Source organism: Lolium perenne, chromosome 2 (assembly GCF_019359855.2).
Source record: "Lolium perenne isolate Kyuss_39 chromosome 2, Kyuss_2.0, whole genome shotgun sequence".
In the NCBI taxonomy this organism is placed as follows: domain Eukaryota; kingdom Viridiplantae; phylum Streptophyta; class Magnoliopsida; order Poales; family Poaceae; genus Lolium; species Lolium perenne.
Window position 1 is genome coordinate 164,313,068 of NC_067245.2, and position 23,017 is coordinate 164,336,084.

The window sequence follows — 23,017 nt, forward strand, 5'->3', positions numbered from 1 at the left end:
GGTGCAATGCAACTTATCCAATTTAATCGGAGTCGGAACCCCGGACAAACATATTAGGTTGGAGTTGCATATCTACCGGAAAATTTAAGTGTTGGATAGCATGGCATATCATGGCAGGGGTGCGCTACTTCAATATTAAACGGAGCGGGGAAAACCTTAGGTGGATATCCGAAATTCTCCGCATATATGTTAGGTGAACATGCATAACTATCATCGAACGACATGATGCGAGATACAAACAGGTGAAAGGATGGCATATTCATGTTCATCACATTTTTCTGATCAATTTTCATATAAAATACTTTTTATTTCGAGTTACAGTTTAAAAGATATGATTTATACGAGATTTACACCTTTTCTGGGATTTTCAGAAAAACAGAGATAAAGGAAAACGTTTTGTACCGGTGAAAGGCTAGCCACAGAGGCTGACGAGCGGGCCCAGGGGCGCTGCTACGGAGCTGACTAGGCAGAAGGGGGCCCGGGTCGGGTACAGCAACCTGCAGGGGGTTTTGTGGAAAACCAACAGGGATAAGGGCGCCGGGTTGAGAAGAACAAAAAGGCAGGGGCCTTTCTGCAAACATGTTTAGATCTAGATCGGATGCGGGTTTCTCACCGGGGGCTGGCTAGCCCGTTTCACTGACGTGTGTGGCCGGAAGGTGACGTGGCCGCCACCGTGGCAAAGCGTGCGGGACGCATGGAAGCTGTTCGACGAGGGGACGCCAGCGCGGGCGGCGGTGACCACGGCGGCATGGCGAACGCCCGGGCGAAGCAGGGCGCCCCAGGACGCGCAAACTGGCGCAAACGACGCGCCTCGCTGGCGCAGACCAAGAGGAGGTGGCGCCGCCCACTGGAGGTCGCCGGAGTGGCGCCGGCGGCGAGGATCTGCGGGGCACGGGACGGCACAAACATGAGGAAGAGGAAGGACGAAGCAAGAGGAAGAACGGAGGTGTCTAAGAGGTTCGTGGGCTCACCCTGGAGCTCTACGCGTCGACGGCGAGGACAGAGGAGGAGGGTGGCACCGGAATTTCGACGAATTGCTGCCGGAGATGAAGAAGGGGAACGGCGATTCGGCGGCGATTCAAGGCGCCCCCGTCTCGATTAGGTGTACCAGGCGAACGAGGAGAACGAGGCGCAGCTCCTGGTGGTGGTGGCTTGGCGGGGGAGGGCCGGAGTCGACGGCGGCGTAGAGAGGCCGATGATGGTCGTGGGGTTCTCTGCCTCCTGTGTTTTCGTGGAGAAGGGGAAAAGGGAGGGGAAAAGCAGGTGGAGAGGATAGGGTTCATGCAGGGTGCGTGGCTGCTTTAGCCAAAGGAGGGGAGGAGGGCGTGGTTGAGGCGAGAGAGAGAGGTGGAGGGCCACGGCAGCGCCATGTGCGTGCTCCTCACGCTCTCGGTGGAGGATGACGACAAGGAGGAGGAAAAGGAATCGAAGAGGTACGGGCCAAGGTGGGCTGGGCCGCACGGTCCAGAGAGAGAAGAGGGAGACTGGGTCGCCGGATGGGTTGCTGCGGTGGAAAAGAAGAAATAGAAGATGGGCCAGGGAGAGAGAGGGAGCCCAGGGAGGGGTGAGGGGTTTTCTCTTTAAAACCTTTTTCTCTTTTCTTTCAAAACTGTTTTGCTAAATGAGTTTGAATTTAATTCAAACAAAGTTTGGATTTGAAACAGATCGAGATGGGGAGATAGAGAACAAAGTAATTAAAATAATCTTTGTATCTATTTTGATTTTAGGGTTTGCTAAATAAAAGAGGAGAGGGGGTTTATTAAACCATATGAGAGGAAACCGAAATAGTTTTTATTTGAAAATAATTTTTATTTGATAAAATCTTGTGAATGATATGATGCATAATGCATGATGATGCATAAAAAGAAAAGGAACAAGCAATTCTAATAGGGGTACTACCCTGGGCCGTTACAATCGACACCACTAACAAGGAACCTCGCCCCGAGGTTCCACCTCAAGGTACAGGGGAGAGAGGTGAACTATCGGGTCTTCAGGCGACGTGTCGATCTCCTCGACACCACTAACAAGAATTATTGCTCCACGTAGATTGGCGACACCACCAACAAGAAGTCGTTGTTCCGCTGTCGATGATGCGCTTCTGTCGGGAGCCTCGGTCGCAGATGAGCAGGCGCCGTACACAAAGATGGAAGGAGTAAGAATCACATTGATCCAGTCATTCAAGTAACAAGAGTGAATAATAAGAGTAGTCGGTATGGTCGCGACTCCATCCCGCACTCAAAGTATTACTCTGCACATGAATAGGAGAATCGTGTAACCAACTCCAGGAATCAGATTGACATCCTTGACAAGCATTGTCAACGAAGATTTGATGGGGTCAAGGCACAAAGAATTGGAGAAAATCACAGATACAAAGACGATGGCAAACGGAGAAGACAAAGGTTAGTGGCGGTGATGTTCTTCTGTCGGAAAGGTCTTCAGAGATCGGTCCTATTAGGTTAAGGCACAGATCGTCCAACCCACGTCGGAACCTAAGACTCAGAAAAACTAAGATAAGATAGAAGACTCAAAACTCGCAAAGGTAAGAGGAGAAAGAATTGAGGTAAGGAGAAAAATAGAACTAATCCGATCTATCCAACGAGTTTTAGAAAATACTTTGGACTCTCTAAACTCAACGACCATTGGCAAGGTAATCCTAAAGGCTGGACTAGTGGGGTACCGTCAACCTGAGCTCTGGTACCAACTTGTGACGCCCCGGAACCGGTATCCTGAGGATTCCAGCGATCCCGCCGAAATCCGCACGATATCGATCCAGAGACGCCCTCCGACACGACGAATCACACACGTGATGCCAGAGGAATTAACACGAGCGGTAACATTACAGCAGGATTACAATAGAGCCCACAAGAGACATATATTACAACAACGACTCCAATGAGTCAAGATACAAATATACAATACAAAGATCCAAATCATACAGAAGATCAAATACGTCCGAGTACGGACAAGATACAAATTGGACTAAGAGTCCTGAAGATAACCAGTGGCGTCCATAACCCTGCCCAGGCCAAGCCGGAAGGGTAACCTTGCTAACGTCGTCATCTTGTACCTGTCAAAGTCGGGCCATTGGTTGCCGACAAGAGGGAGGAAGCAAAAGAGAAAGGGGAAAAGGCGAGAGTAAGTACCAAGGAACGAACTCCGGCACGTACTTAGCGAGACTAGAAATGGCTATGCTCGCCGGGCGAGTATAATATATATATCGCCGGGGGCTATATGGTAGGTTTAGCGGCAGCAAAACTATAACCAATAGAGACACGCTACAACATCTGTCTAATCAGATAAGATAAGAGAGCGCACAAGGTGACAGATAAAATACTACACAAACATAACCCAGCCGATTACACATATCCCCTCCAACAATTGCGAAGAGGCAATGTAAAAGGCACTCAACGATGGACAAGTTTTATTGGGTAACGGTTGTAGTAAGGCTATATTACTACGCAAGTTATTACCAGATTATTAGCAACAAGATAACGGTGTAAGTTGTTCTATAATCGAGTTAAACAGCTCCAAGTCGTTCTTAACCGTGGACACGGCTTATCGATAAGATGTACACCCTACAGGGGTTGCCCAAATGTAACCATACGCATGCTCGACCCACTTACGACAGGTGGATGTCTCACAACAAGACCGTTCCCAGTTCAACAAGAAAGTCTAGGGGGGCCACCCGACTAAGCTACCCGTAACGAAGTCCGGCCGTACTCCGAAGCGGACTCAGGGTTTGCGTTAACGGCTAGGCGTGCAAACCACACGCTTCGCTAAACGTTCCGCGGGGTACAATACATAATATAAACACCCGAAGGCAACAGGAAGTAAACACCCGAAGGCAACAATATATAAACATGCATGCGCCAAATAAAACCAAGGTTGTGGCCCCCTTTTCAACTGACTTGAGAAAAGGTAATGGGTGAGGGGGGTCCCAATAATCGTCCCCACGCATGGGTAGAGCGCTCAATCTCGGAACAGATAACAAGAACTCGGGTCCTAGGGGACATTAGCGAGTCAAAGTTCCGATGCTTTCGCAAAGGGGCTCACAGATGCCTCTGCTTACAATTTTAGTTGTTAACGATTAAGTAAAGCATGTGTATCGCCAACAACTGATATAGCATGTGATAACCTCCCAACAACCCAACATATCCCGATAACAGATCGAGATAAACAACAGAGCCTAAACACGCCTACGACTCGCAAGGCTCAAACATCAAGCAATGGCTATGGGTAAGGAAGGATACATATAGGATTATTATGGTAAACAAGTGGAATAGGACACGTGACTCGATAAAGAATCGCAACATAAGGATAGCAGTGCGAGGGAGAGAGTAAAATAGGTGAAGAGAGAGGGCTCGCCTGTGAAAAGCTGCAGAAGAACTTGTCGGAGAACTCGTCGTATCTCACAACAACACTTCGCGGTCCTATCCGGGAAGAAGCAAATGCTGGAACAAACAACGTATGCAAGTCTTACAACTAAGGATAAAGAAAATCCAGCATGAGCAAGATGATATGCATGACATGGCATAGATGGTGCAATGCAACTTATCCAATTTAATCGGAGTCGGAACCCCGGACAAACATATTAGGTTGGAGTTGCATATCTACCGGAAAATTTAAGTGTTGGATAGCATGGCATATCATGGCAGGGGTGCGCTACTTCAATATTAAACGGAGCGGGGAAAACCTTAGGTGGATATCAGAAATTCTCCGCATATATGTTAGGTGAACATGCATAACTATCATCGAACGACATGATGCGAGATGCAAACAGGTGAAAGGATGGCATATTCATGTTCATCACATTTTTCTGATCAATTTTCATATAAAATACTTTTTATTTCGAGTTACAGTTTAAAAGATATGATTTATACGAGATTTACACCTTTTCTGGGATTTTCAGAAAAACAGAGATAAAGGAAAACATTTTGTACCGGTGAAAGGCTAGCCACAGAGGCTGATGAGCGGGCCCAGGGGCGCTGCTACGGAGCTGACTAGGCAGAAGGGGGCCCGGGTCGGGTACAGCAACCTGCAGGGGGTTTTGTGGAAAACCAACAGGGATAAGGGCGCCGGGTTGAGAAGAACAAAAAGGCAGGGGCCTTTCTGCAAACATGTTTAGATCTAGATCGGATGCGGGTTTCTCACCGGGGGCTGGCTAGCCCGTTTCACTGACGTGTGTGGCCGGAAGGTGACGTGGCCGCCACCGTGGCAAAGCGTGCGGGACGCATGGAAGCTGTTCGACGAGGGGACGCCAGCGCGGGCGGCGGTGACCACGGCGGCATGGCGAACGCCCGGGCGAAGCAGGGCGCCCCAGGACGCGCAAACTGGCGCAAACGACGCGCCTCGCTGGCGCAGACCAAGAGGAGGTGGCGCCGCCCACTGGAGGTCGCCGGAGTGGCGCCGGCGGCGAGGATCTGCGGGGCACGGGACGGCACAAACATGAGGAAGAGGAAGGAGGAAGCAAGAGGAAGAACGGAGGTGTCTAAGAGGTTCGTGGGCTCACCCTGGAGCTCTACGCGTCGACGGCGAGGACAGAGGAGGAGGGTGGCGCCGGAATTTCGACGAATTGCTGCCGGAGACGAAGAAGGGGAACGGCGATTCGGCGGCGATTCAAGGCGCCCCCGTCTCGATTAGGTGTACCAGGCGAACGAGGAGAACGAGGTGCAGCTCCTGGTGGTGGTGGCTTGGCGGGGGAGGGCCGGAGTCGACGGCGGCGTAGAGAGGCCGATGATGGCCGTGGGGTTCTCTGCCTCCTGTGTTTTCGTGGAGAAGGGGAAAAGGGAGGGGAAAAGCAGGTGGAGAGGATAGGGTTCACGCAGGGTGCGTGGCTGCTTTAGCCAAAGGAGGGGAGGAGGGCGTGGTTGAGGCGAGAGAGAGAGGTGGAGGGCCACGGCAGCGCCATGTGCGTGCTCCTCACGCTCTCGGTGGAGGATGACGACAAGGAGGAGGAAAAGGAATCGAAGAGGTACAGGCCAAGGTGGGCTGGGCCGCACGGTCCAGAGAGAGAAGAGGGAGACTGGGTCGCCGGATGGGTTGCTGCGGTGGAAAAGAAGAAATAGAAGATGGGCCAGGGAGAGAGAGGGAGCCCAGGGAGGGGTGAGGGGTTTTCTCTTTAAAACCTTTTTCTCTTTTCTTTCAAAACTGTTTTGCTAAATGAGTTTGAATTTAATTCAAACAAAGTTTGGATTTGAAACTGATCGAGATGGGGAGATAGAGAACAAAGTAATTAAAATAATCTTTGTATCTGTTTTGATTTTAGGGTTTGCTAAATGAAAGAGGAGAGGGCGTTTATTAAACCATATGAGAGGAAACCGAAATAGTTTTTATTTGAAAATAATTTTTATTTGATAAAATCTTGTGAATGATATGATGCATAATGCATGATGATGCATAAAAAGAAAAGGAACAAGCAATTCTAATAGGAGTACTACCCTGGGCCGTTACAGGAGTTCTTTGAGAACTTGGTGTAGTTCTGGTAGTGTCAGAACTATGAAGCTATATTGTATGTGACAATATTGGTAACATATTTCAGACCGCGGAATTAAGGTTCCACCAGAAGACCAAACATATATGATTAATGTTGAATCATTTGAAAAACTGAGTGATGCATAGAGATGCAAATGAATTGCAAAATACATACGTTTATGATCATGTCAGATTCGTTGACTAAACCTCTCCCATAAGCAAACATGATAAGCACCAGAAGGCCAAGGTGTTGATCTTTACAAATTAAAATTGAAATATTGACTCTAGTGCAACTGGGAGACTGTTGGAGATATGCCCAAGAGGCAATAATAAAAGTGTTTATTGTTATATCTTAGTGTTCATGATAAATGTTTACATCCCATGCTATAATTGTATTAACCAAAAACATTAATACTTGTGTGTTTTGTAAACATAAAAGAGTCCCTCGTAAGCCCCTTGTTAAACTAGCTTGTTGATTAATAGATGATCATGGTTTCCTGATCATGAACATTGCATATTATTAATAGCAAGATCATATCATTAGGTGAATGATGTGATGGACATACACCCATAGTAAGCGTAACATATGATCAAGTCATTAAGTTCGTTGTGCTTCAAGCTTTAAGATACGTAGTAACCTAATCCTTCGACCATGAGATCATGTTAATCACCTATACCGGATGGATGCTTTGATGATATCAAACACTACTTCGTAAATGGGTAGTTATAAAGGTGACATTAAGTGTTCGGAAAGTATAGGTTGAAGCACGTGGATCAATAGTGGGATTTGTCCATCCAAATGACAGATAGATATACTCTCGGCCCTCTCGGTGGAATATCATCCAATTAGCTTGCAAGCATGTTACTGGCTCACAAGGGATGGCATATCACGGTACGAGTAAAGAGTACTTATCAGTAACAAGGTTGAACTAGGTATAGAGATACCGACGATCAAACTTCGGATAAGTAAAATATCTCGCGACAAAGGGAATCAATATCGTATGTAAATGGTTCATTCGATCATGAAGTCATCATTGAATATGTGGGAGCCATTATGGATCTCCAGGTCCCGCTATTGGTTATTGATCGGAGAAGTGTCTCGATCATGTCTGCATAGTTCACGAACCGTAGGGTGACACACTTAATGTTCGATGTTGTTTTAAATAGATATGGAATATGGAATGGATCTCGAATGTTGTTCGGAGTCTCGGATGGGACATCGCGAGGAGGTTTGTAATGGTTCAGGGAATAAGATTCATATATGGGAAATCATTTTCGGGGTTCGGAAAAAGTCCGGTGTTTTGACCGGAGCTTCTAGAAGGTTTTGGAAGGACCGGAATAGTCCGGAATATTATGGAAGGTTCCAGAAGTGTCCGGGACGACCCGGGCTGTCTAAGGAAGTTCGGAGGGTTCCATAATAGTTGCAACCACATTGCCTTAAGGGAAATGAGTCTTTCCTTAATGCAATTTCGGAATTGGCAAAAGAGTGCGAGTAGGAGTAGGTTTTCGGAACCGGAAACCTATCGGAACTCAGTCAAACTTGGGGGCAGGTTTATGGACGACCCAAGGGGCTTGGCCACCTATTTAAAGGGACCAAGGGGCACCCCAAGGGCACTTCAAGTTGCAGCCTCGGCTCCCCAAGTCGCATCACATCCTGCGCCCAAACCCTAGCCACCCCTCTCCTTCCTCCTCAATCTGCGCCGGCTTGGCGAAGCACTGCAGAAATTTATCCTCCATAACCACCACGCTGTCGTGCTGCTGGGATTCCACAGCGATCTACTACATCCGTTGCCCGCTGGAACAGGGAGAAGGACGTCTTCATCGACACCGTACGTGTGACCGAGTGCGGAGGTGCTGCCCGACTGTGGCACCGTCAAGATCTTCTACGCACTTTTGGAAGCGGCAAGTGATCGACTATATCCACCATGAGATTTATCTCGTTAACGCTTAGCGATCTTTGAGGGTATGTTGATCTTCATCTCGTTGCTACCATCTACTAGATTAGATCTTGGCTTGTTATTCGTTCTTGCTGTAGGAATTTTTTTTGTTTTCTATGCTACGAATCCCTACAGTACGTGCCAGTGTTGGAGGCGCATCGGCGGTGGGTGCAGGGCGACCCCTGCCGCCACCGCAACATCTCCCTGCCACATGGGTGGCACGCGAATAGGGGGAAGATCTCTGTGCCGCCTCCGCCCATGGACCGCCAGGCTCTATGCCAGGAGATGCGCCGACAAATTGAGCGACTGTCGCCAGCGCTGCAATACGAGGATGAGTACCCGCGCAGAGATTCTTGGCGCGCCTTGCTTGCTTGGGAGCACGAGGCGCGTCGGGCGATCCGTGGTTCGCGATATTTCCTACCAAGCGATGCCACGCCCGACATTGAGGACGAGGTCGACGACGACTACAACGAGGAAGAGGAGATGGAGGACGTGCCCTAACCCTAACCCTAAATCCTAACCCTAAACCCTAAACCGACTATGATGAGAAGGCGGCCACGGCCTGCTTGGCCGCGTCAAAGGCTGAGGAGGACTTGAAGTGGTCCTGACCAGGGCTGGAGGACTTCGTCCAGCTATTGGCAATAGTGGCAGAGCATGTTGCTTCACTGCCACCGCCACCACCATTGTCGCCGCACGCGCCACCACAGGCAGCATGGGACGACCAGATGGTCCCACCTCCTCTGCAGTACGCGCCATAGCAGCCGCACTACGTGTTGCAGCCGCCGGAGGTCCCTGCTTGGGCGCAATAGGTGTGGGCGCCCCCGCCCTTCGTCGACCTCGTCTCCGATGACGAACAAGACGATGGCACTAGAAACTAGGGTCTAGATTTTATTTTTAAACTATGCAAATTATGTTCGATTTAATAAAATTTCTATCAAATTTCTGTGCGCTTTTTAATCATTATTTCAAATTATTTGTCTTCGATGATTGGGCAAATAGCCAGCCTCCAGACTACAGCTGGGCATGGGCCAGGCCTGGTCGGGCTTGCACTTCGAGCTTAATTTATAGGCCCGACGATCGGGCCGGGCTCGGGCTTGATTATTTAGCCTGAACGTCGGGCCTGGCCGGGCTCAGACTTGCAGTTTTTGTGATTTAGACAAAGTTCGGGCCGATCTTATCAGACCGGACCGGGTTCGAGCTTAATTTATAGGCCCGACCGGGTTCAGGCTTGACATTTTAGCTTCGGACTTTTTTGGGTTTGGCCCAAACTCGGTTCGGCCCGAGTTTTACCGAGGTGTACTTCAGACCATAGTTTTAAAAACTGGACCGGACCGGCGGTTCAACTGGAAAAAACCGGAACCGGAGCCTCCACTGGTCTTTTAGGCGCACTAGACCGCTCGCGCACCTAACCCGCTGAAAACCGGACGAACCGCAGCTCAACCGGCGGTTTCGAAAGAAAACTGGGACTATTGAATTGCCGGTCCAACCAGTGGAAGCATTACTTCGCGTGAAAAATTAATTGCGTGAATAGGATTCGATCCTGACACCTCTAACACTCCTAACCTCACCTACACCAGTTAAGCTAATAACTGTTTGATGACAAGAGAAGACAGAAGTTTCTTTTATACAGATCTCACACGATAGGGGCTTTGTCTTCTCCGCTGCATGGCATACGTGTGTGTTCTATACACGCTGGATGCAAATAATTGAAATACATGAGCTTGTGTTAGATGCTTGGCGGTAAAGTTATGTAAGTTGTTGCCTAGTTTATGGATTATTATGCCAAATTGCAAGTCTAAACTATATTTATATACATGATTATTTATTTACTACAGTATTTGTAAGTAAAATATACTGCTCTATATCTTAAAAAACCAGACAATGAACCGATGAACCTGGTCCGACCGGTAAAAACCTGAACCGATAACCTTTCCGATTTGGTCACCGATCCGGTTTTTAAAACTATGCTTCAGACCAACCCAAACGGACAAAAAGGGATGATCGACCCGCTGGCGGCCACACACACTCCCTCTCCGTGCCTTTCCCCTCCCCCGCTTTTCTCGATGTGCGCAGAAGCCTGACTGGTGGACCTAGCAGACTGTCAGGGGGGCTGCTGGATATCGCAGGAGCTGTTTTGTTCCAGCCGCACCCCGGTGTTCGCTTCGTGCGGCGGCTGTCCTAAACCCCCAGGTCCCGGCGTCACCAGCGCCCCCTCCCCCGGAGCCACGGATTTGCCCCAGGTTCGTCCGCCAATCCCCCTCCCTCTCCGGTTTCTTCCTCCGTTAATTTCGCTCACAACTAGCAGACGGTGGCTGTTCCGATTTTTTTTTTTGGCCGTGGACAGAAGTTCTGGACGGGGATTAGGGTTTTACCTGGTTTCCAGTAGATTGTCGGGCGACTCATGTGCTGTATTCAGTGTTTTCGGATGGGTGGGAGATGGTGGTGGGGGCGGTGCGTTGGGAGGGATCTGTTTTGTTTCCTGGGGAAACCGTGCGACGGGGATTATTTTTGGGTTCTGGGTTAATGCTCAAGACTTGCAGTTGGCTTGTTAGAACAAGCTGCAAGGTTCTGGAAGGGGTTCATGGGTACTGTACAGCAACGCCACTTGGAGGATGTGTGAGAGGCGAGGATTTCAAAGAGTTGGAGATTGCGCGGCAATACCGGTAGATGTGATTATGAGTGCTTCAAGATATATTTGGTGTTACCACGTTATTTTGGAAGTATTTTGGGTGGGGCTGTAAGGCGGCAGGCGTGTCGCCGCGCTTTGTGGTGGCTCTAAATTGGCTGCTAGTATATATATTTGATGCCCTAACTGTTCTCCGACTGCCACATTCATTCATTGCCTAATTGCGGCGCATGGTTCATGTAACCGTTTTCTTCCGGAACCGCCAACGTGGCGGCTGGAATAGGTTTCGAATTAAGAAATTAGAAAGTGTCAATAGAAACGTGAAGGAGCAACCACCGAACATTGTAGAGGGCTAGCGTGAAGTAAATAAGTACTCATTCGGTCTCTAGGCCCTCAACTTCTTAGTTCCTGTCAAGGTCGAACATCAGAGGTTCCTTCTACCCATCCCCTTACCACGGGGTCATCAAACTGTCTATGGTGAAATACTCTAGGCCCCTCTTCTACTGAAGCCGAACACCTTGAAGGAGTTACTCTCTCATTGTCGGTGTGTCCTTCCTCGCTCTTCTGGACTGGTGTGGATTGATTGCTTTTGTTGGTAAAGAAATCTGGCTTAGTTCGCAGAGTTTTGTCCTGGTCCTTTTATTGCTTTGAGCATTCTAATCTGAAATTTCTTTCTACTTCAATCCATTCTATTTGTTGTGAATCTGAACTCACCACGTACCTCCTCAAGGCCGTACCTGAGAAAACGGAGGCCCGGTGCAAAACAAAAAATGGGACGTCGACGTAGCCATTCACAATAAGGTTATCAAGTTGGTGGTACAATTTTTTACATGAATTACGTCCTATGGGGAAGTGACCTCAGAATTTAAAAGTACTCCACTCTTTAGCGGAAATGTGACATCCTTCTAGCATTTCTTGAGATAAAATCTTTAATTAGTTCTACATAAGACACGTTTGATTCTTTTGCTAAAAAATGATCAAAAGCATCCCTTTAAGATCGATTAAGTTCTTCAATCATTTACTTTTTCTGATGTTCTTTTTTAAACGAACGGGTGTCTCCTAATTCTTGAAGACATTACAGAATATGAAATTATGGGCAAATATCGTGTGTATCAAAAATGGAACATGAAAACAAATTAGGATGAAGCAACCTTTCATTGATTTTGGAACCGTGTCAGCGTATGGTTCTAGCTGTGCGGTTGCTCCTCCAGGATCCACTCCTCCTCCTCTTGAAGAAACGGTGACCAAGCAGTCTAGCTAGGCCTCCAACTTGAATAGATGGACCCAGATTGTAGGAGCGGAAACAAATAGTAGTGAGATTGTCAGATCGGAAGAAGCAGAGCACATAGAGATCTAGAGATGAGAAATTAAGATGAAAATACCAAATAAATAGATGATGTACTGTGGGTGCAGCCCGCAACGTACCTTGTATCTATTCATTGCATCAATGAATAAACGAAAACACCAAATCAGGATAGAACTAAATCCGCAATGGAGCTGCCATGGGAAGAACTGCTTGTCGTGCTTGAGAAGAGATAAAGAAAGAGAAGGAGAGTTTGAGATTGTGGAGTTAATTCCGTGGCCAATTTCCCAAGCGGTGGAGTGGGTCAATGCATACATTTATTAGGCCCAATTAAGCATGCCATTAGAACTTTAGGAGTACTGAGTAATATAGTCAACAGAAAATTAGAGGCCCCGTGCGGTCGCACATTGTGCACCTGCGTCCGGTACAGGCCTGGATGCAATTATGAGTGTCTCTAGATGTAGTTGATGACAAGCAACTACCCCATTTTGGGCAGTATGTTGTGCTTTGTCGCTGCGCTTTGTCGTGATGTTGAATTGGAAGATCACAACTTTTGATGTGTAAACAGTTCTATGATGGTCATGTTCCTCATGGTTCAGGTAAGATGCTGTTAGGTCTGGTTGTTTGCTTCTCAGCCTGTAATATTTGGGTCGAGTACAAAAAAATGCCTGCAGTTCTGAGTTACTCTTTTGTTTGCTAATATTTGTTGTACTTGCAGTTACAGACTTGAGGTCACATTGGGTGCCTATTGTCGCATCCGGTATGAGACCTCCTAACAGCAAAAAGTGCGAGGTGCCTTCACATGGCGGTCAGAATGGTGGAGACCAAGCTTTTCATGGCAAATGTCAAAGCTGCGATGGTGTTGAAAAACCATCTCATTCTAGAGAGAATGGCGTTTCCTTGAAAGAACACCGTGGAACAGGCAGTTTTAATGGTGATCATACTGATGCTTTATCAGTAGATGGGGCGAAAGGTTCTCTCGCAAGATCAGGACATGTTGACAGTGCAGGTTGTGGTCATGATGGCTGTCTTCATGGCAATAATGGTAGTTGCATGGCCTGCGATGATCAAGAGTCTGATAGAGAACAAGGTGGACATACCCTGGATGATCTGTTCTTCTTTAACGATGAAGAGGAGGATGATATTGACTGGGAACCTTCTGCTCGCCGTGTTGAGAACAGATGGTTTTGCTTGAACTGTACAGTACCAAACTTGGATGAGGTTACACATTGCCAGGTAAGATCTTTTTCATTCTTTTGATCAGTTGGCCATATAGCTAATCACAAACTTTATCAGACTGTATCCAGTTACATATGTTTGACGTGTCTACCTGGTTCTTTTTTCATACCCTAGAATTGCCATGAGCTTAAGGGATCTGAGGTAGCTGGATATGATGATTTCAAAACTCAAATTTCACAGACAGCTTTGGTATCTGCTGATACAGGTACTGTTTCCTCTTGTAGCTATGTTTTTCCTTTACTTCGCAATTCATATTGTCAAGTATCAAATATCCATTGTGAATATAACTGATTTCAGTATTCCCTTTCACAAACTTATTTGAGTGCACTGATAACCTCTTAATACAATTTCTAACTGCCTTTTGCTGCTAGATCATGAACATGTCTACTTTCCACATCAAAGTTCACAACTCACATTCAAAATATTTTCTGTCCGAATCATGATTAACTTAAGGGTTAATACCACAACATTGACTGTGCAGCTGAAAACGCTGCAGAAGATAAAAACAAGGATGGACTAGGGGTATGTTTGGTTTGAGCCCAAGCAAACCATACAATAAATTTGACAATATTGGCTAAGGTTCTGATTGTCGGTGTCAGAGCCAATGTCAGCGAGGAAATAGATTGGGACTGGGCATGCAAAAGTTTGACAGCCATCCAATCAAGCCTAGCTAATTTCTCTTACCTAGTTTTAAATCTAGGGAAGTCTAGACGTGAAATCCACCTTTTTCATACTTAGAGTAATAAAGCTTGCTAAGTCTTACTGGAATAATGTTAACATACCATGTAATACTTACATAATCAGACTGAAAAAACAAAATCTAATAAAGCAAAAGATCCCTAGTAAGCCCTATTTACTAAGAGCAGTGCAAACTACGAATTAGCATCCCTAGACTCAGCTAAGGAAAGCAAATATAATTAAGAAAAAAATTATGCTTGGCATTCTGTTTGCGGACAGGGGCAGGTGACAGCTCAAATTATTGATTGGATTAGCGACATATTTATAGTACTTCTCTGTCACAAAGACTTTCCAAGTTAGCATCATTTGATCGCTGGATCTGATTAACCACTTGTTTACACTTCAGAACAGTTGTCCGGTTCAATGCAAACAGAACAAGACTCTTTGTCCCTATCTCATCTTTCCAAATATTTGGTCGACTGGCCACTTGGCCAGCTGCATTCTCCTCCCCAGGTTGTAAAAACGTATCTTAGCGTCTGAAGCCTCCTCTTCAATGTCATACAACTAGCATGGAGGAGATTGTGAAGCATTGGAATGATGATAGAGATGTAGGTGGAAAGTTATGACGCTCACGCATTGACTGGGTGTATTCAATCTTAGCACAATAGTTTAGAGCAATTGGGTGTAGACCCTGTGTCAATTTTTCATGCGTGTGTGTATGTTTTTGAAGATTTCTCAACTGGTCACACTGTTTATGCAGCATCACAACTGGTATCTACAGCCATTGGCTTTGACGAAAGAATGTTACTCCACAGTGAGGCAAGCTATGAACTTGTGATTTCTGTAAATTTGAGCTAGCATATTGCATGATATAGTGTCCCTGCATCAAGGTTGAGCTCTCTTTTATCTCTTTGATTGGCATGGATGATCGTCATAAATATTTAATTGCTCTTAATTGTGGTGTTGGTGAGCTTTTTTATTTGCTTGTTTATTGTTTGCAACACATAAAAGAAACAGAACAAAAACTTATAAGAACACCTTTTTATTTACTGTTTTATGAGAATAGCATTTTCTTCAAAGCAGGATGAAAATATTTCAAGATGGGATCTCAGTTTCTGTATTTATGCCTAGTATGTTCAATTGAATGATTTATTCCCTTTAAACATATAAGGTTTATAATAATTATTTCACAAAACTAGTTGCATATCAGAAGTGTTTTTATGCGGTCCTGTCTTTTTGGCTTCCTTTATATTTTCTGTCAGAATGTACCTTATGTAATTTTTGTTGAACTGAGATCTCATATTTGTATGTCCTATCAGATCGAAATTAAACCAAATCCACATCCAGAAAGGCCTGATCGTCTCCGTGCAATTGCTGCTAGTCTTGCTGCTGCAGGTGCACACTAAATATTAGTTTAATTATCCGGTACAGTTTTTCAGCTTTATGTATTAAGAAAAAACTAATGTGGAAAAGCTCATGGGTACAAGTTCTGTGATTATTTAATTTAGATCTTATGCTTTGATGATAGTCTCTTCTCTAAGGCATATTGCGAGCTTAAACAAACATATTAATGGTATATAATCTCGCACTGGAAATACTTTTGTACTTGCACTCATGGGTGTGGGTGTTTCTACCACCGTCCATTTGTTCCTCGAGATTCGTGCTCACCATGGTAGATGAAAAGATTCCTTCTCTTTTTATCCGAATCTCAAAGCACAACGGACGGTGACGGAAACATCCACACCTATGCGTGTAAGTACAAAATCCACTCTCCACACTCGGACACAACAAAAAAAATTATTTTTTTATGGTGTACTGTAGCATATACAGTAACACGAGTATCCTCCCAATCATACTAATTAAACTTGCTTGATGAACCAACCTTGTATTTGCTTATCAAGTAAACAATAACCTTATTTCAAAAATTCAGGAATATTTCCTTCAAAATGCGCCTTAGTACCTCCTCGAGAAATCACTAAGGAGGAACTCATAAGGGTAAGAGTCCGCCATATTATCTACAAATTAATTAGTTTTCCTGCGATGTGTTACCCGTGTATATATTGTTCATTTCAGAGTCTTTTATAATCCTCGTATATTCAAACTGTGGTAAATTTAGGTCCATACTTCAGATCATGTTGAAAGCATCGAGCAGACCAAGAACATGCTTTACAGGTACAACTTGTTTAGTTCGTATTTAGAAGTGTCATTATATTACAGTCTTCAGTTTGATATTTTACCTTTTATTTCGAGTATAATTGATACATGATCAGCATGTTCCTTTTTATGTCTTAGCATTCCTGGAAAGCTTTCATTGTTATAATATTATTCTGGAATCTATGTGTAGTTACTTCACTTCGGATACTTACGCAAATGGACACTCAGCATGTGCTGCGAAACTTGCAGCAGGTCTATGTGCTGATCTTGCTAGTTTGATACTGTCTGGGCGTGTCCGCAATGGCTTTGCACTGGTACTGTCTGATGATCTCATATATTTTTTTTTTGTCTCACCTTTTTTTGTGCATGGTGCACCATGGTGCACCTGGGAATTATTTATTAATCTGCTTTGCATTTCATGATACATGATGCTGACTATGCATTGTGTCTTTGTCTACCGGAGAACAGGTGAGACCTCCTGGGCATCATGCTGGGGTAAAGCAAGCCATGGGTTTTTGTCTTCACAACAATGCAGCAGTGGCTGCATTAGCTGCAAAAAAAGCGGGTGCCAAGAAAGTGTTGATAGTTGACTGGGTAATGCTAGTTACAAGTTTGCATTTAAATAGCAAAATATACTTGTAAAGTTGTAATATATACTACCTCCATCCCAAGGCTTAAGGCCTATTTTTTTTCAGAAAGTCAAACGAAGTAAAGTTTGACCAAACTTTTAGAAGAATTTATGAACAAATATGATATTTTGTAGGTACCATATGAAAAATATTTCATTATCTATCTAATGATATTGATTTTGTACTTTTCATGTTAATGATTTTTAATAAAAACTTAGTCAAACTTAACATATTTTGACTTTCTGAAAAAAAAATAGGCCTTAAGCCTTGGGATGGAGGTAGTATATCTTAAATAGATACAAAAGCTCATTTGTCAGTCTTATCGATTGTATTCTAACTGTTAATTCAGGATGTGCACCATGGAAATGGCACACAGGAGATATTTGAAGGGGACAAATCAGTGAGTTCTCAACTTCTCATCTTTATTTAGTTATGTTTATGATTGCTCTCTGCCCTTCCTTTTTTTCAGTGAAACTGAATAATTTTTCATTTTTTCAGGTTCTGTATGTATCATTACATCGCCATGAGGATGGAAGCTTCTACCCTGGAACTGGAGCAGCACATGAGGTGGCTATCTTTGAAGTGTTTGTAATGTTGGAATCATTCACCAATAGAACTAAATGAAGTTATGGCCGGAGCTGAATATGTACTACCTCCGTAAAACAAGGCGCATAAATTTAGTCAAAAGTCAAACAGTGCAAAGTTTGACCAAATTTATAGAAGAAACTATCAACAACTATGGTAGTATAGAGCTACAGTACGGAAATATATTTCATGATGTATCTAACAAGATTGATTTGACATTGTAGAGGTTTATAGTTTTTTCGAGAAACTTGGTCAAACTTTAAACTGTTTAACTTTTGACTAAATTTATATGCCCTGTTTTATGGAACAGAGGTAGTATGAGGAAGGATAAGCATGTAGTCCATCGTATCCCCTGGTATTCGTTGTAGAAAGTTCTTTTCACTTGTTAGGACCACCATGTGTCTTGTAAACTAATCACTTTAGTAGGAACCAACTTTTGATGTCTATTTGTTAGTGAGATTCCCTATGTCAAACATCAGCTTTGAGTATTCTGTAGGATGATGCATATATAACATATATTTTTAGTAGTTCATTTTGTGCATCCAATTGGACCCTAATAATCTATTGTAACAAAATTTAGGATCTTTGTTGTCTCTTATACAATTGACAATGACATAGCTACCTGTCATTAAAGTTTGATTTAAGACGTGTAAATCGTGTCTCATTCTCGCATGCATATCACTTCAGGTGGGAGTTCTAGCTGGTGAAGGATTCTCGGTCAATATACCTTGGAGCTGTGGAGGTGTTGGAGACAATGACTACATCTTTGCTTTTGAGCATGTGGTGCTTCCAATTGGTAATGATAGTATAGAGATATTAAGATATGTGCTAATTAGTCTGCTTAAGTTTCTAATAGTACTCAACCCATTCTATTCTCATTTTTAATCAGTGTTTTCTTGTCTTAACTTGGCATTCTAGACCCTTAATAGAAATGTACGTAACACGTGTATTCATCATAATGGAATGAAAATTTGTTTGTTTAATATGCCATGGCCCTATTTTTCTGTGAAAAACATGTCTGCCTACAACACCTTTTTTAAGGACACACACTATTTTTTTTCCTTTATTTCTGCTCATGCTTCCATGGGCAGCTCTCTTTGTGATATCCCCCATTGCTTTTTTTCATTGATGCTTAAGTACGCAATGCATATTCTTATTTTGGTGTTTTTTCCTGTATGGGTGCAGCTGCAGAATTTGCCCCAGACATCACCATTATATCTGCAGGATTTGATGCAGCAAGGGGTGATCCTCTGGGCTGTTGCGATGTAAGATTTCTCCTAATTTTAGTTGCTCAATTCTAAAAGTACCTCTTGTTTCCCCCTTTTGTGTATGTCTTTTGCTCTTTTTGTACAGTGCTTGAGTTATAATATAAAAATTACACCGTAGGGGTTTCCCTTGCGGTAAAGGTGTAAAGAAAAAAACTGTGATGATTCTGGGACACATTTGTGCATTCAAGGTGGAAATAGATGCCAGGACTTGAGACTTAGGCAGAAGATTTTCTTTTCTTAGAACATAGCTGACCTTTTATATTCACATTATGTAGGAAACTATATGTTGTTTGGCCTCCCTTATTCGGAGAAGCTAGTTTTTTAACCACATTCAGTCATTTCTGTATTTATTTTGGTACCACTGCGATCCACCAAACTTTGTCAGCAGGTCATTAGGTTGTAGGCTTATATCACTGTTGCCTCTTTAGGGATGAGCTCACTGGTATGGATGTGAGATATATACAGTATTTTTGATCATATTTGGTGGTTAGTAATATAACTTAATCAAATAAAAAATTGATAAATTACTTCTGAAAGGGTGGATTGAAAACCCAGTTTTAACTTCCAATCCTCGGCTTTGATATTATTCATCCATACTTGTGTGCTACTTTGGTTATTCAGAGTCTTACGTGCTTAATTTTTCTGGTTAATATGCCAATTCACGCCAAATCATGTCAATCCATGGTAATTTTTATTTAACCTGGTCATTTATAGGTCACTCCTGCCGGTTACTCTCGGATGGCGTCCATGCTAACTGCTTGTTCAGAAGGAAAATTGTTGGTTATACTCGAGGGAGGGTAAGTACCCTATTCTTTCCTAAACTTATGAAGATCAATGAATGTTCAAAAGTAGACAAGACCTAGAATTTGAGATTGAAAGCATGACTTTTGACATTTCTTCTACACTGTAAGCTGGACACTGAACCCTGTGTCACCATCGGAAATTCGATCTGAAACATGGGTGCAGATGCACCCTTTATCTGGCGAACCATTGGTGTCTTTATCTGGATGGGCCTTCGGCGTTTTTATCCAGATGGACCATTACGTCTAGATTGATTAGGGTCGATGTATTTGCTGTTGTATTTCAGCAGGGACTGATTTATAAACAGAAACATAGCCCACCACATGCAAGCATTTAAGACGACATTCTCCAGTTATTTCTGGATGGGTCAACGTTTATTGACCGTTTGCCTCCACACCTACTAGCTATTAAAATAATCCAGCGTTATGCAGACCGTTTATGGACCATGTATTGTGGATATAGACTGTTTATGCAAGCTGTTTTTTATGTTATATTCGTGTTTTACATATGTCATGTGTATATATGTTCCTCTAATGTTAGTGTCAGATGTACTCCGTACTTCTTTTGCTAGATCTTCACAATGGATCCAAACGTTCTTATAACTTTTGTACCCAATGTTAGATTTTGGGCTGTTCTGGACACAAATGCAACATCACATGAGATGATATTCATGCTTCATGTACTTGTACTGGGCTGTTGTGGACACTAATATTAATTGTGCTTAGATTTGAACATTTGTTTGCTGATGTTTTTTTTCGATTTGTTTCTCAAATAATTAACTTTGATGTATTTTTTATTTGAGAAGGCCGCATGAACACTTATGCGTTGTTTTCGTTCTTGTCATATCACCAATGTACAGATACAATCTTCGGTCTATATCCTCATCGGCTACTGAAGTTGTCAAGGTTTGTATTCTTCACAGTAAAAGATATTTCTTGTAAGATGAGATGTATGAATATCACAAACATGTTTAATTGGAATCAGCTGCTTTAGTATGAACATCAAAAGTTCAACATCCATATTTTAGCAGTTGCTCTAGTATTTGTTTGCTTTTATTGTTAGGCTGACTAGAATACAAAGAAGAAATGGCCAAATGGGTTGCTGGACGATGTGACTAATTGCATCGCGCGTTGTGATTGTAAATACTTCAGCGTTTTAATATTGCCACCCTTCATTTGTTGTAGAATGCATGTTTAAAAGTAGACACCTGCTTGAATCATTACAGCTGAGAGAGCAATTATGATTACTATGTTACCGCAATACTGTAATGTAAATTGATCCTGACAATACTTTGACGCATGTAGGTCCTACTTGGGGATAGTCCAAGTCATAGTACAGATGCAGCTGCACCATCAAATGAGGGCATGCAGACTGTCTTACAAGTTCTGGAGATCCAGCAAAAGTATTGGCCAGTTTTGGTTCCAATCTTTGCATCACTCCAGGCATTGCAGGAGCGGAGTTCTTCCAAATATGGTATGGAAAAGGGAACCAACAATGGAGTTACACATTTACCGTCCAACCCTAGTTTTGCTTTGTAGTCAACCTTCCCAAGAATCGTGGAGCATCGTCTCATGCTGGTTATGTTGGTTTTTTTAAGCAGATGTTAATCTTGTTGGCTGATTTCTACTGCCAGATTAGTTTGTATCTGCACATGCCATAGAGCTATCTGAGGATTAATAGATCACCTTGCTTTTGTCTAGTTAATGGGGAAAACAAGCTGAAGAGAAAGATGCTTGCAGCAGGACCAGGGCCCGTGTGGTGGAAATGGGGAAGCAAGAGGCTTTTGTACGAAGTTCTGTTTGAGGGATTCGGTCCAAGAAAGAGCAAGACCAAAGGAAAATGAAGATGCACCGATGAAACAAAACCCTAGGTTGTGTAGTGATGATAAAGTCGCCTGACTTGCTGGCCTTTCTTCGCATGGGTAGTGTAGCTTGCTGATTGGGGTTCCTAGAGCAGATTAGCTTGCAAACACAGAGCCATTTTTTTGACTGAACAATTGAACTGTGGTCGTCTTCATTGATGATTTTAGACAAAGTTGGACAGCAGTCCTGTTATGTAGACATGTGTTAGTTGCTCTAGCAATGCATCAAAATTTACCGTCGCATTAGCGATGCAGGCTCCGAGCTCTTACCTTGATCAGAAGTTGCTGCATTATGAGATGTTGCATAGTCTTGAATCCATACTCTGCGACTGTCCATTGTCTTTGAACTATCTCAAATGATTTAGGATTTCCATGTACTTTAAACATGAATCCGAGATGTGTCTCCTTTATCAAAATAGATCATATACTCACGGTACTTCAATTCGTCTTCACCTCTTGGTTCTCTATACTTAATAATTCATGGCATCTACCATCCATGACAACCGAGACTTATTCTGGCTTTCACATCATCACTGTCCCTTTGTAGATGACCTGTATGCAAGTAGATACAATACTTGTTGCACTCAATTCATATATTTTCTACTAGATGAATCGTATGCACCAGTTCAACTAATAGATCAAGCTGTTGAGAAAATGTGGATGATATATCATGAACCTCAAGGTCTCTGGTAGGTGTTGAGGGAATGTGGATGATATATCATGTACCTCAAGGTTGCTGACAAGGGTTGCAAGCGGGATCCCATGAAAGTCCCGCTTCTAGTTTATTTTGTCATTTTATAAGTACTAAAAAGTCAACCTCTTCAAACTGTTGAATGTTGTACAGTAGTTTTTTCTGAATCAATATCGGAGTATCATATACTCCCTCTATCACAGTTTATTAGGCGTCCGCGTACTCCTAAGTCTCAAATTTGATCAAGTTAGTATTAGTTATATGTTATAAAAATTATATCATTAGAAAGTTTATATGTTCTATTTTTTAATAATATAATTTTTGCATTATATAATTTAAATTATATAGGTCAAATTAACGATCTAGGGATACGGGGAAGACTAGTAAACTGAGATGGAGGGAGTAGGTTTTAATCGCCACTCTCTAAACTAGGTTTTACTTCGCCTTCCCCTCCTACAATTTCGTGTGATAACCTCAGCGCTGCCTACTTAGTCGCAAATCTTGTTTTTCACACTCCAACTAAACATGTAGAATTAGATTTGCATTTGTTCGTTAAAAAATCTCCTAATCGGCAACTTCTTGTAGGAAAATGTAATGAGAATTTACCTTTAGAAGTTGCGTTTAGAAGTCTCCTAATTAGATTTGCATTTGCATTTGCTGACTTTACAATTTAGAAGTTGCATTTAGAAGTGTTGATGACTTTACATTTAGGTTGCGGCAAAATGGCAAAATAAACTAGATGCGGAACTTTCGCAGGATCCTGCTTGCAACCCT

General features: G+C 43.4%; 1 protein-coding gene and 1 long non-coding RNA gene across 2 annotated transcripts; one reads left to right on the forward strand and one right to left on the reverse strand.

Annotated features, from left to right (window-relative positions):
- Window positions 1-2,847: 2,847 nt before the first annotated feature.
- Window positions 2,848-5,886, reverse strand: LOC139836087 (uncharacterized). Its single transcript, XR_011752070.1, has 3 exons — window positions 5,510-5,886; window positions 4,941-5,420; window positions 2,848-3,067 (listed from the first exon to the last, which is right to left on the reverse strand). It is a non-coding gene; the product is annotated as an uncharacterized lncRNA (long non-coding RNA).
- Window positions 5,887-10,492: 4,606 nt separating this feature from the next.
- Window positions 10,493-21,798, forward strand: LOC127333869 (histone deacetylase 15). Its single transcript, XM_051360307.2, has 17 exons — window positions 10,493-10,648; window positions 13,056-13,573; window positions 13,691-13,781; window positions 15,015-15,073; window positions 15,574-15,649; window positions 16,185-16,249; window positions 16,371-16,426; window positions 16,599-16,722; window positions 16,877-17,002; window positions 17,387-17,437; window positions 17,536-17,604; window positions 18,310-18,418; window positions 18,808-18,887; window positions 19,605-19,687; window positions 20,551-20,596; window positions 20,996-21,164; window positions 21,392-21,798. The coding sequence occupies exons 2-17, from the start codon at window positions 13,100-13,102 to the stop codon at window positions 21,532-21,534; spliced, it is 1,821 nt and encodes a 606-aa protein (XP_051216267.1). The 5' UTR covers window positions 10,493-10,648; window positions 13,056-13,099; the 3' UTR covers window positions 21,535-21,798.
- The last annotated feature ends 1,219 nt before the right edge of the window (window positions 21,799-23,017 follow it).

Excerpts from the sequence above, each read along its gene's own strand:
- LOC127333869 (XM_051360307.2), top strand. The coding sequence starts at position 13,100 with ATGAGACCTCCTAACAGCAAAAAGTGCGAGGTGCCTTCACATGGCGGT. Across the intron at positions 16,250-16,370 it reads CTAAGGAGGAACTCATAAGG|GTCCATACTTCAGATCATGT; the intron begins GTAAGAGTCCGC and ends TGGTAAATTTAG. Across the intron at positions 18,419-18,807 it reads GCATGTGGTGCTTCCAATTG|CTGCAGAATTTGCCCCAGAC; the intron begins GTAATGATAGTA and ends GTATGGGTGCAG.